Source organism: Quercus lobata, chromosome 8, assembly GCF_001633185.2.
Source record: "Quercus lobata isolate SW786 chromosome 8, ValleyOak3.0 Primary Assembly, whole genome shotgun sequence".
In the NCBI taxonomy this organism is placed as follows: domain Eukaryota; kingdom Viridiplantae; phylum Streptophyta; class Magnoliopsida; order Fagales; family Fagaceae; genus Quercus; species Quercus lobata.
The window spans coordinates 27,794,098-27,808,198 of record NC_044911.1 but is presented as its reverse complement, the minus strand read 5'-3'; the positions used below and the strand labels follow the sequence as shown (position 1 = coordinate 27,808,198).

Genomic DNA, 14,101 nt, shown 5'->3' with positions numbered 1-14,101 from the left:
GAGGTGTTCATTCGGAACGCCGAGTCATTTTAGCGGACTTCGTTGACACTGATCTACCCGATGTCATTCACAGTCGGGGTTGGGAGTCACTGTGTGACGTCCCGGTCACATGTCCTTCAATGCTGATCCAGGAATTTTACTCCAACATGCATGAAATTGATTCTTCAGTACCTCTCTTTCATACTCGCATTCAAGGTACGCACATTGTTGTCACACCGGAGTTGGTATCCGATGTGCTCCGTGTTCCGAGGGTGGAGCATCTTGATTACCCCGGTTGTGAGTGTCTGAGGACTATGTCCAAAGATGAGATGATTTCCACTTTCTGTGAGTGCCCTTCTGATTGGGGTGATCATCAGTTTACACCATGTAAGGCCTTTGCTAAAGGTCCTAGATTCATAAACATGGTGATGACTTTTGTTTTGCACCCAGTCTCTCACTATAACTCTATCACAGAGCCTCATGCTCGATTTTTGCTTTCTTTGTTAGAGCACTTTACTATAGATTTTCCTACACATTTCGTTCTTTCTCTTATAGATGTGTAGAGGGATACGGCTACCTATGATAAGCTCATTTTCCCTTTGGCTATCACGTGGATTTTATGCCATTTTTTTGTTCCTTTTCCCTCTTCTGACCACTTCCCCGTTATGTGTGCCGTTGACTACACTACCGTTAATCGGAGCGAGGCATAGTTTCAATCGAGGCGGTTCGGTATGGCAGCTCGTCCCACTCCTTCTGCTCCATCCACAACCGCTCCCTCCTCTTCTATGAGTGGAGTGACTCTAGAGGACATCATAACATAACTTCAGCACATGGATGCTCGCCTCGACACTCTCAGTGATGAGTTGTGTCAGGTGAACACCCATGTTAGACGCATTGCTTGACGCCAGGCTGAAATGGGTGGTTATACCATGCCTTCCACTCTTGTGGCCCCTGCGGATAAGAGTGATGCTGATGATGCTAATGATGATGATTATGATGATTCTGATGATGAGAATGATGGCGATGCTAGCTCACCCAGCGATGACGAGATGTCTACTTGATACTCTTACCCTTTATCACTCGTGACAAAAAGGGGGAGTAGTTTTGGTTATGAGAGTAGTCATACTTAGACGGAGGGTTAGCATAGGAAATTTTTGTTAGGGGAAGAGTGCATATTGAGGGTGTAGTGAGGATTACTTGTATCTTTTTCTTTTTTCTGCTTTAGATACATTTATTCTTGTACCTTAGGCCTTGTGACCATTATTGACATACATTGTACTAATATTCTTTATATATTGATGTATGTTGTTTCACCTATCCTTGCATGTGTTGTTTCTTTTCTTTCTTTATACACATGGTTCTTATTACTTGTATGCAATCTATTATTTTTGTTTTACACAAAGATGCCTTGATGAGTTTTGTTTAAAGTGTTTCAGAAATATAAGTTGTCAAAGTCTACTTGCCATAAACTCTCTTCTTGCAAAGTTTTTCAAGAGTTTGTGTTAGGATAGATTTTATTGTATTCACCAAGTGAATATGAGTTAAGTGATTTATGACTTCTCTCATATGTTCATTTGTTTGTTGTTGTTTTGTCACGGATTGTTAAAGCGGGAGATTGTTAGGACATATGTGATTCACTTATTAAGAACATATGTCATTATTTTATGTAATTGGCTAATTCTTTGACAAAACTCACTTTACTTGTATTTGTGTAGAACTAGGATGTGTTTAATACTTCAAGAAACTTTGTTTCAAGATCAAGTGTTGAAGCCATGCAAGTCTGTCCAAGATTCAAGCTGAAAAGTGCCTGCCATTAAAGCTCAACAGCTACCCATCTATCAAGCTTAAAAGAGCTGTTTACCCTCGTGGCTCGATAGCATCTCGACAAACAGGGTATCTGTCAAGGTTCATGAAAAACATACTTTTAGTTTTGTTTTTACTCCAATCCATGTTTATGTGTTTAGGCTTTCTTTTCTCACAACCTTAGACATATAAAAGGATTATTTTAAGGGCCGTCAAAGTGTTCACAAGTTGCAGAAATGTTGAGCAAAATTTTTTCAAGCAATTTGTGACCGGAGACACAAAATTTGCCCTAGTTCATCATTCTTGTGAAAAAGTTGATGTGTTTGTGCACCATAGGGTTTTGTGACCAAGTATCTTCTTGATCTTCATCGTTGGGATGAACTGAAGAACTTTGCAGCCAACAACCTTTTTTAGTTGGTGATTGAAGTTACGTACTGGGATCCGTGCAATTGGTTAGTCACGTACTGGGAGCCATGCATCAAAAGGAGAAATTTTCACTATAGAACAAGTCCAATTGGGTATTGGGGTAAGGGTTCAACTGTAAGTTGGTATAAGGTGCTGGGTTTCCTTTACTTGTAACCACTTGTTGTGATAATAGTGGAATTTCGAGAGTGGTGATCTTAAAATCACCCAGTAGGGTTTTTCCCATGTTGGTTTTCCCTATTTGTAAACAAATCACCGTGTCAATTTATTTTCCACTGCATACTTAGTTTAATTGGTGATTTGTTTGTGCTACCGCACGTTTGCCTGTTAATTTGATTAATTAATAAACTTAACTAATTAATCAATTAATCTATCACAAGGGGTCAATTCGTTTTTGGCTTATCACAAATGAAAAGCTTCTAAGATTTGTAATCATTTTCTTGTAGGAGGTTATATATGCTCATTTCTATAATTGAGATAGTCCACTTAACTTAGTACTATCATGTATGGCTTGATTTAATTGATCATTGAAGTTTCACTCTAGACTAAAGATTATTCCACATGTGATACACACACATAATACATAAATCTATTGTTCAATGAATATCTATTTCATTTGTATGATTGTACATGTTCAAATGTGATGTGTGTGTGCTCAACCATATGTGGATCAAACCAAAAATATTTTTGTTCTTTTTTTTTGTTTTTGAAAGTGATTTGTATCACGCATGTTTTTCAAAGTTTTTCAAATTGGTTTTTGTGTGAAAAACATGTTTTCTGGGTGTTTTCGTAACCTATTTCATGTGTAAGCTCAACTGGGAATTAAATGGTCCAATTCTCAAGTTTTTCAACTTTGGACAGAGAGTTTCGCGACTGTCTCGCGACTGTTTCTTGAGTAAGGCTTACCAGCGAAATACCAGCAAAATTTTTGCAGGAAGCTAACTAGCGAAAATTTTCAGATCAGCTTTTAAAGGGCATTTCGTAGGTCATTTGTTTTAAACGTCTTCCATCCTCTCCCAAACCCCTGTTTAATGTTTCTACATCAAAACCCAACTAAATTCAAGTGTTTTTCATCCCATTAACATCTCTAAGGTAATCTTTAACACTTTTCATTGATTTTAATCCTTAGATTATGTTTTTTGGGGGTGGGGGGGGGGGGGGTTTATGTTCATAATTGGGATTTTCTCAAATGGGAGTTGGAAAACTTATTTTTTGTCAATCTTTTTGATTGGGCTTTGTTTTAAATGAAAATTTGCTTTGGATGTTGGCCCCTTATGGCAAAAATAACATGTATTTAAGCAAGATTTTCATATTTTCATGCATTGTTTAACATACATGTGTAGTGTGTACACTCTAAGTGTTTGATAAAATGCCCAAATGGCATTTTCTCGTTGTTTTGGACTCCAATGAGTGCCATATTTTGGGGATCACCATAATTATTCATGTTTATTATGTTTTGATCATTGGTTGTCCGTTTTATACACTTTGCCCCGTGAGTGCTTGCTCTTGCATTAGTTATGCAACTCATATACACACTTGATCACTCGACATATTTTTACATTCACTCATGCTAGTTAAGTCTTTTTAGACCTTTTAGCACACATAACATATTCTTGTGTCTATGTCATGCCTTGGTCCATATCATGTTCCATCATGCTTTGTAGCACACATAACATGTTCTCACGAAAAGGGCATGTGAAGAGCACATGACTGGAAGCTGAAGAGTCGTGCTAAACTGTCATTTTCGCGAGTGTCTCATGGGTAAGGCCTTCCCACGAGGTAGTCGCAAAACATTCTGCCTGGAGGATTTTTATGTGTGACGTTCTTACCCTTCACCCATACTATATATACCGTCATTTCCCACAAATGTAGAGGAGGCCATTTAGACAGAAAAACCCTAGATAGGTTTTCTACGATACACACACCCATCTTTTAGAAAGAGAGAGCTACCCATCCTTAGTGAGAAATCATTGTAGCCTCTTCTCCTTCCCTCTCCCATTGTCATACCTTGAGAGGAGATTTGTTGCCAAACACAATCCACACCTAACCAGAGTGTAGAAAGTGTTTTAGAGCTTGGGAAGCTTTGGGGAATTGCCAAAAGAAGCCGGTGAGGTTTGGCAGATGCAATCGGGCATATTGTGGGATCCGGAAAGCTAGACAGGACACGGTTCCAAAAAGCCTTGTTGGAGTAGGAGCTTGGAAGGCTTATGTGCGGGTAGATTAGGCTTGGAGGGTCTCTTGCTACCCCGTGTATCCCAACTGATTGTCTAGTGGATTGATTATCGCTTGGAGGGCGATGGAGAGGTTTTATGCCGAGTACTTCGGTTTCCTCTTCAATAACACATCGGCGTGTTATTTTGTGTTTGCATTCTTTCTTCCCTTACTCTTGTGCTTAACTTTTATGTTTGTTGTTCATGTTTATGCACTAGAGTAGTATCGGTTGATTGAGCTTCATTTACTCTTGCTTCCACACTTAGATGAGTGAGTAAAAGCAATCTAGCCGTAATTTTTAATTGGGGGTCTAAACAGCTCTTGTGTTTTTTAACACATTTTCGTGCTTTCAGGGAACAACGACAAAACTCACTCACACCTAAATCTAGAGGCTATGATGAACTTAGAACTATACACCTGTAACCTGAAACACTTGGAAAAAACACATTAGACCCTTAAGGTAAATCAAGTGATAAAAGGACAAGTATAATGTAACAAGTAAATATCGATCAAGTAAACATGATGTGAAAACTGTGAGCAACTTGATTAAACACAAAACAGTCATATGGAAATGACTACAATGATCATATGAAAAAGAAAATGATCATCCAAACGTGCAACCAATAAAGCACAATAGCATAAGGATGTATGCATGTCCAACACAAAAGCATGATGCCATGAGAACAGCAAAGCATAGATACTAAACATAACTCAAAGCACCATAAACAACGATAAACCAAGCATAAAGTAAAACAAATAAAACAAGGTTTTCTCATAAAAAATGTCTTATCCCCCTTAGTATATGCATCTCTCCTATGGCTTTCCCCCCCTACAAATGTGCACGAGATAGAATTTCTCCCCCTGAGAATGTGCACATGAGTCTTACAAAAATGATGAAACACTCTAGTATACTCTCCCCCTTTTTGTCATGAATAGACAAATGAGTCAAGAGGATGGAGGGAAAGAAAAGGAAACTACATCTACATCTCCATTTTGACATTAACATATATATATATATATATATATATTCTAGTACCAGTCCTTCATTGAGGAATTTTATCAGTCATCTCATAAACAAACCCTCCCCCTTAAAACATTCATGACTGTGGACGCAAGCCCCCATGACAAACTTTTGTGTTTCCCCAAAAACCATGGGAAGTATGCCTTGGCCTATGGTGGATCATGGAGGAGGGTATAAATAGAGTCTCCATCTAGATTTGGTCTAGGAACCATAAATATAGCGCCCTTGTGGGTGGACTAATCTTTACCAAAGCACGTGTCCGAAATTTAAGTATGGGGATGGGAGGGTGTTAGGCACACGACCCCACCCAACCTGTGGGTCGGCCTCCACTCATTGTGTTCCAAATCTTAATCTCATTGAAGGGCCTTTTGACATGTTATTCTAACTAACACACACTCTAACAAGCATCTAAAGCATTCAATCATCGTATATAATCCATAAGCCTAGCATTCATCTATCAAAGCACAAGTGTATATCAACAAAGGCAACACACACAAGACAGATTAATCAAGCACATCAAAGCATCCAAGCGTTATCGACACTCAAATTGCAAGTTTTCGTGAGAAGAGACTTATGTTTCCTAAAAACCCGAAAAGAAATATATGTCTAAAATAAAGCAAACACAAAACAAATTGGAAGTAGAAAATAAAAGACAAATTGTAGATTTTCATTTACGGATGGTTCATTGGTTCTAGGGCATTTATGCTTTGAAGTTCTGTCTCCAACAAAAAAAAAAAATGGAAAAAAAAAAGTGATTAAAAAAAAAACAAAGCATATCAAATTAACCTATTAAAATTGGGGGAAAAATAGTGGGAGAAAGAAAAGGTGCCCTATTGAGGTGAAGACCACAGACAATCTGTTGGGTTAAAATGAATTGACCCCTTGCAATTAATTAATTAATTAATTACCCAAGTTAATTAATTAGATCAAATTTTGTGCAATAGCATGGTAGCACAAACAAATCACCAAATTATCTAAATGTAGCAAAAAATAAATTTGACACAAGTAATTTGTTTATGAATGGGGAAAACCACCAAGACAAAACCCCAATACCCAATTAGACTTATATTGTAGCGGCAATCTTTCCCTTGATGCACAAATCCCAGTACATGACTAACTCTAGCAACTTGAAGAGGTTTGTTGGCTGCAAAGTTCTTCAGTTCAATAACGATGAAGATCAGGAAGCTACTTGGTCACAAAACCTTGGGTGTAAAGACGCAGTAGCTTCTTCAAAAAGAATAATGAACTAGGGCACTTTCTGCATGTACAACGACCTTTTAAAATAAGCCTTATATATGTCTAGGGTTGTGAGAAAAGAAACCCTATACAAATATTTCAGGTTAGGCCGAAAATCAGATCTGGAAGTTTTGATTTCGTAAGTCTCGACAGAAACAGCTGTGTCGAGTTTCTATCGAGTTTTGACTATAAACCTCGATAGGAGTTTTTCTTGTCAAGATTGCTGTCAAGATTTAATGAACGGCTTTTCTTCACTTTTTTCTTGGTCAGATCTTCATATTTTTAACACTTGACTTGAACAACATGTTTCTTGAAGTCCTAGACCCATCCTAGATCTACCTAATTACAAGTGGAGTGCATTTTGACAAAGGATTAGCCAATTACATAAAATATGTCTCTAACACAATCCTCTCATCTTCCTTCTTCTTCTACTTCTCCTTCTACTCCTCTAAAACGAAGTGGCATCAGTTTCAAAGTTGTGAGGGAAATAAATTACAAAGAGAGAAGAGCATAGAGATTTTTTTTTTTTTTTCCTTTTAGTTTTTTTCAGAGAAGGAATATAAAGGGAGAAAAAAATTTGTAACTACCTAGGAGTTAGAACGTTGTGCCAGTAGTTTAATCAATTGATTTTTAAGGCACATATATCTTTTATAGTAGTCCATGTGGTGTAATATGAAATGTGTAAGAATAAAAAATAATTTTAAAATTAAAGTAGATGAATATGTAAAGGCAAAATTTAGTGTAATGTTAAAACCGGTCATGATGAATGTGTAAAGTCAATAATCTTATATATATATATATATATATATATCATAAAAGTAGGAATAAAAAATAAATAAGAAAATAAATAATTGGTGGTGATTAATGTGATGATGAGGTGGTGCAAATGGAATACAGCAACAACAAATGCTACTCTTCTACTTTTAGATATATATATATATATATATATATATATGTGTGTGGAAAAAACAAGGGGAAATAAACATATCTTAATGATAATTTGATCGAAAAAATAAAAAAAATAGATCTCATATTCTATCACCACAAAAAAAGGTTTGGTGAAAGTTGTTACATGAGTAGAAACATGTGTTAGGTCAATAGATTGTAGGTGAGCAAACCATGAGATAAAGTTGGTATTAAGTGTGTTTTACTTTTTAGAGAGTTTTTGAAATCCAAGACTTATGCGCAGAACAACACAAGAAGAAAATTGTTTTTGAAATCTCAATACATAGTTCAAGAAGAAAGAAGTTTTTTAAATCTCAATATACATATCTTTTGATTGGGAAGTACAATGCATGTCTTGATACCTATTGTTTGATCAAGAATCATGGATAAAAAGAAATCCAATTTGGGTCTATCAATTCATCCAATCTCTAAAATTTTATGCCCTACTTGATGAATCACTCGTTTATATAGAGTTTACAAGAAACAAGTCTGTGGCTTTTGAGTTCCATGTGGTAAAATTGTATGTGGTATTGGGGGGGAACTATAGAATTAAGGATGATTCTACTATAGAAACTTTGACTCTATTTAGTCGATCTGTTTCCTTGGAGGTTGGTGGTAAACCTTAAAGAGTTTTTTCCATGTTGAACTTTTCTTTCCATAACCATTTTGCTTATTTTTTTTACTTTTTGCATATATTTGTTTACCAATATTGGTTTGTACTTATCAAAGCTAAGATAAATCTAATTAGATCTCAAATAGTAATCTAATTTTATGTCATGTGTTCCATTCAATTTTCTTAATTTTGGTGCAACTATTTACTACACTACAAAAATCAAGTCTAATTTAATTTTCTTAATTTTTTGTGCTAAATGAGTTATCAAATGAGAAAACCGTAGAATCAAAATTAAAAAACCCTAAAAAATACCATCGTTGATTAATTATTATTATTATACAAATTAAATAGTGGTTAGACAAATTAAAGTTGAGAATTTCATGGATAACAATTTCAATGATTTTTTACATCTATTTCAAACAAAATTGTAATTATTTTACTAATAGCTATTTTATATTTTCAGATATACAAACATTATATACATATATATATTATATACATTTGGTAAAATTTTAATACTCATTTAATTATGCTTATTTGTAAATGTATCTTATGCATATGTATGAGGTTACGAGCTAGTTAACCATAAATTGAACTTCCCAAAATATTTGGTTAACTAATTTGTTGGTCTAAAATTGGTTAATTTCTAAAAATCAGGATCTAAATCTCCAACAACGTGTCTAGGAGAGATCGGTTCTGCAAACAACAATTCAGCTGAGTTCCCAAGCATTGTTAGGCTCATAGGGAATCAAATTTACACCACAAGACTCAAAACTGTAAGTTTTGTGACATTGGATAATGACCAAGTAAAACAAAGATCATCTTTGCTCTCCTAAAGGTTGGGAGGTTCATACAATGCCTCAATGAGCTACCATCCCACAAGGGAGAGGCGCCAAGTATAAATACCTCATTTGCTCTACCATTTAGTTCCTACAATCAAACAAACAAACAAGATCCTTCGTTGAGTCACAAAATGGAAAACTCCAAGTACTTGTTTCTTCAAATTGCATGCTTCATCCTCTTGTTATCCTTGTCTCCTTCATATGCTCACAACAAGAGCCATGAAAGCACGCCACCTCCTGCTGGTTCCCAAGCAAAAGTTGATTTCAAAGGTTGCTTCAATAAGGTTTATGCTTTCGGCGATTCAGACACAGACACTGGAAATGCTCACAACTTGGGTGATCTCAAATCCTTCATTAGCACTTTATTCTCTCACGCTTGGTCCCCATATTGCTCATCAGAGAATTCAAAGTTATCTGGTTATCGACTATCTAATGGCCGCTTAGTCATTGATTTCCTATGTGAAGCTCTCAACATACCCCACTTGTCAGCCTATAAAGGCTCTTCCGCAAACTTCTCAGGTGGTGCAAACTTTGCAGTAGCCGGATCAACGGCTCTTTCAAGTAATCTCTTCAGTCATTTCAATTTCAGTAATCCCCTTATGTGGAAACCAAATCCAGAGAGTATCTTAACTCAAATTGATTGGTTCCATAACTTTGTTGGGGACAGAGAATGCCAGGGAAAAGATGAGGCTGCATGCAAATCAGAGCTTGGGAATGCTCTCTTTTGGATAGGTCAGATTGGTGGCAATGACTATGCTCGTCTTTTTGCCTCTTCCATTGGCCTTGCTATTGCCAATAAGCAATTCACTGAGCAAGCTGTTAATCACATCTGCACACTTGCATTGGTAAGCATTGATAAACAACCATTTATATCAAAAGCTTAAATTGATTAAAAAAATTGATGAATTTAATCATTTAACTGTTATTCCAACAAGCATAATATTACAAAAAAAGAAAGAATGTAGCATATAGCCTTAGCTTGTTAGAAGGGAAAAAGAAAAAACGTCTCAATGAGTTCTTCCAATCTAAACATTTTATCAAGACTCTTTTCACAAAATGGTGCATTGCATATATGAGAAAGGATGAATGTTATGGTGAAGTTAATGTTGGAATGGTCATATTAAGCTTGCTTTCTTTTGATAGGGGCTATTGGACAAGGGTGCAAAGTTCCTTGTGGTTCAAGGGCTACCACCAATAGGGTGCCTTCCATTGCAATTAGCAACATCTCCCTCAAATGATCGTGATCAAAATGGGTGTTCAGCGAGTGCCAACTTGGTAATAAAGGGTCACAACAATCTTCTCCAGAAGAGGTTGGTTGAAATTCAAACCCAATACAAAGATTCTATGATCCTATATATTGATTACTACAATGCATTCAAAACAATACTGGAAAAGCACACACAGTACCAGTTTGACGAACCCTTCAAGGCATGTTGTGGAGCTGGGGGAGGACCATTCAACTATCAACCAAAACTCCCTTGTGGAGCTTTTGGCACCTCTAATTGCAAGAACTCCAGCACCCATATTAACTTTGACGGGGTCCACTTGACTGAAAATATGCATTTACACCTCTCTGATCTCTTCTTCAACCAAGGCTTTTGTACACCATCATTTGCAGATCTGATTAAGAAGAAGAAAGGCCAATATTAAAATGTCTGATATTGGCTTACCAGTTTTGTTTTTAGTAATAAATATCTTATGGCTGATGCCTAATGTTGCGAGGTAGATTAGTAGTAGGCTCCTAATGGTGGCATTTAGAGAGCTGGATAATATTTCTTGTTTCAAGATAGTTTATTGTCTTTTTACCTTATTATTGTTATTATTTAAATGTTACACAAGTACCTAGGGTCTTGAACCAGGACTTCACTTTTAACTGTACACTTAGGGCCGGATCATCAGCTTTCATGGCCTGAGGCGATGATTTTAAATAGGGCATTTTTCAAATTTAAATATTAGTAACAAATTTATCCATACATACTTTTTTAGATTGAATTTCCTTTTCAATTTTTTTTTTTTTTAATTTTTCATATGTGGACATTTATAATGAGCAAGTACCTATAAATAAATAAAACATAATTCATAATAGAAAATTATAATTTAACTAAAAAAAAAAAAAATCTTAAGCATGGAATAATAAAACCAAGTTTACCAATAGCAAACTTGAAAATATACTAATATTACGACTGCTTTATAATCTAAACTTGCACAATTAAAAATTAATTTATTACATTATTCAATAAATTAATATCACTAACAAAAAATGGATTGATGTGATATGCATCAAATTAGCAATATGTGTGATAACTTATAAGTTATAAAGCAAAAGACCTGTACATCACGTGGCTAACTCTCTCAGTTGCTATGTGATAAGTTTATGAAGAGAATAGAAATAATAATAAAAGACTAGAAATAAAAGGGTGAGTGGGTGGCAGTGTTATGCTCTGTCTCTTCTTTGTCTCTTTCCACTTCCATGATAAAACAAAATTTTAATAGCTTAACGAGAAAAAAGAAATGGAGCGAGAGCTTAAAGCTAAACTCGAAGGGAGAAAAGATTTGAAGCACAGCAAATTTCAAGCCACTACAGAGAATTTTAATGGAGAGAATGACAAAGTTTCTAGCAATGAGTATAAAACTCTAAGGTTTAAGTTTGATTTGTTTGGGCCTTTTTTATTTTAGTCTTTAGTTTTGCTTTGTTTAGTTATTGAGAGAGAAAGAGAAATTTTTTTTGTTTGTGTAGTATGAGAGACTTAAGTGATACACTCTTAAACTCCCACATAAAGATTGAAATTTCAAGAGAACTGATCACCAAGAGTTTTTTTCCCCCTGTTTTTTCTTTGATATATATGAGAGATAACCAATTCTACTCCCACGAAAGGCTTTTATTTTATTTTTTTTTTAATAAGAAATATAATTTGATGCATTGATTTATTTTTTGGCCTTAATTAATATTCTCATTGAGAAGAAAATATACTTATTGGTTCAAATTTGGGGACTTGTTCCATATGGGGCCCTTAGGCAATTGCATCTGATACTAATTGGGTAGAGTCGGCCTTGGACAGGAGACTGTAATTTCTTTTGTACTTACTGAGATTGCTTACCAATATGTTATTAAAAAAAAAAAAAAAAAAAAAAAAGCATCCAAAGAATGTTACAATTGAGGGGAGGAGATGACAAACTGAGGGTGGGGAACTCAGAGCAAGACAACATAATGAATCTCTTGCAAAGCTTTTGCAAACATCTTTGGGTTGAAGTGATAGCTGGAGAAGACATATCTAGGCTCCAAAATCTACACCAATCATAGATAGTTTCAACTTTGGTAGATTTTATAATCTAATGGGATAACATGCGCTCCCCCCCCCCCCCCCCCCAAAAAAAAGTAGCGTGTTCTACATATTAAAATTTCACAAAAAATAACAATGTAAAAGAAGGTTTCAATATCAATGGTTAGAGATTAAATTTGTTAGGGTCATTTTTTTATTTTTTTTTTTTTTTTTTATGTATTGGCATATCCTATGACAAAACGCACATTACTTGTAATTGGGTAGATCTAAGTGGGTTCAAGATTATCATGACAAGTGGTTTCATTGAAGACATAAAGATTGCTCAAGAACTGCTCAAGAAAAATTGAATTTGTAGGTCCCAATACCTTTGCAATATCTGTCAATCTATCGAGATTTAATGAAACTCGATACGTCTCGATACCTTTGCAATATCTCTAGCACCAAACATTGAAGATGTTATTGGTGTTTTTATGTGATGTTGTCGCATTCGTGCAAAGAAGTGAGTCACGTACTAGGATTCATGAAAAAAGGGAAGACGTCTTTACATGATTAAGTCCAATTGGGTATTGGAGTAAAAATTCAACTATAGATTGGTATTTTTGGATAGTCTAGGGTGGTGGTAAGATTCTTGGAAGTGGTGACCTGAAAATCACCCGATGGGCTTTTTGTCTTGCGAAAGGTTTTCCCCATTTGTCAGCAAATCACCATGTCAATTTAATTTTCACTGCACTTAGTTTATTTGGTGATTTGTATATGCCTCCATGATTTGCATGTAATTTGACCAAATTAATCAACTTCGATATTTGTCTTAATTAATCGTGTTCAGTCTATAACCCAACAAAATTTAACCTCCTTGGTGAGCTAACATACCAAAATTTTAAATAAATGGAAACCACAGCTGCATCTCCTTGTTATTATATATATATATATATATATATTGGAGTAAAAACTCAACTATAGGTTGGTATTTTGGGATAGTCTAGGGTGGTGATAAAATTCTTTATACTTGTAACCAATTGATTCTTGATTAGCGATTCTTGGAAGTGGTGACTTTGAAAATCACTCGATGGGCTTTTTGCCTTGTGAGAGATTTCCCCATTTGTTGACAAATTACCGTGTCAATTTAATTTTCGCTGCACTTAGTTCATTTGGTGATTTGTATATGCCTCCACAATTTTCATGTAATTTGACCTAATTAATCAACTTCGATATTTGTCTTGATTAACCGTGGTCAATCTATAAGCCAACAAAATTTAACCTCCTTGGTGAGCTAACATACCAAAATTTTAAATAAATGGAAACCATTGATGCATCTCCTTGTTATTATATATATATATTCCTATACCACTGCTTCATTGAGGAATTTTTTCAGTCATGCCATATAAAAACCCTCCCCCCAAAAAAATTCATGACTGTGGGCGCAAGCCCTTGTGACAAGCTTTTAGGTTTCCCAAAAAATCATGGGAAGTATGCTTTGGCCTTGGGTGGACCATGGTAGAGGGTCTAAATAGAGTCGCCACCTAGTAATGGACTAGGAACCATAAATATAGCACCCTTGTGGAGGGATTGATCTTTACTAGAGCACGTGTTCGGAGTTTAGGTATAGGGATGGGAAGGTCTTAGGCACCCAACCCCACCCAAACTGTGGGTCGGCCTTCATTCATTGTGTTCCAAATCTTAATCTCATTAAAGGGTCTTTTAACATGTGATTCCAACTCCACACACTCTAACATGCTTCTAAAGCATT

At 35.6% G+C, this 14,101-nt stretch overlaps 1 protein-coding gene across 1 annotated transcript; it reads left to right on the top strand.

Moving 5' to 3' along the window:
• Positions 1-9,144: 9,144 nt before the first annotated feature.
• Positions 9,145-11,058, top strand: LOC115958116 (GDSL esterase/lipase At3g48460-like). The gene is made up of 2 exons (XM_031076481.1): positions 9,145-9,918; positions 10,217-11,058. Exons 1-2 carry the CDS (start codon positions 9,205-9,207, stop codon positions 10,721-10,723), a joined length of 1,221 nt encoding a protein of 406 aa, XP_030932341.1. The 5' UTR covers positions 9,145-9,204; the 3' UTR covers positions 10,724-11,058.
• Positions 11,059-14,101: the final 3,043 nt, after the last annotated feature.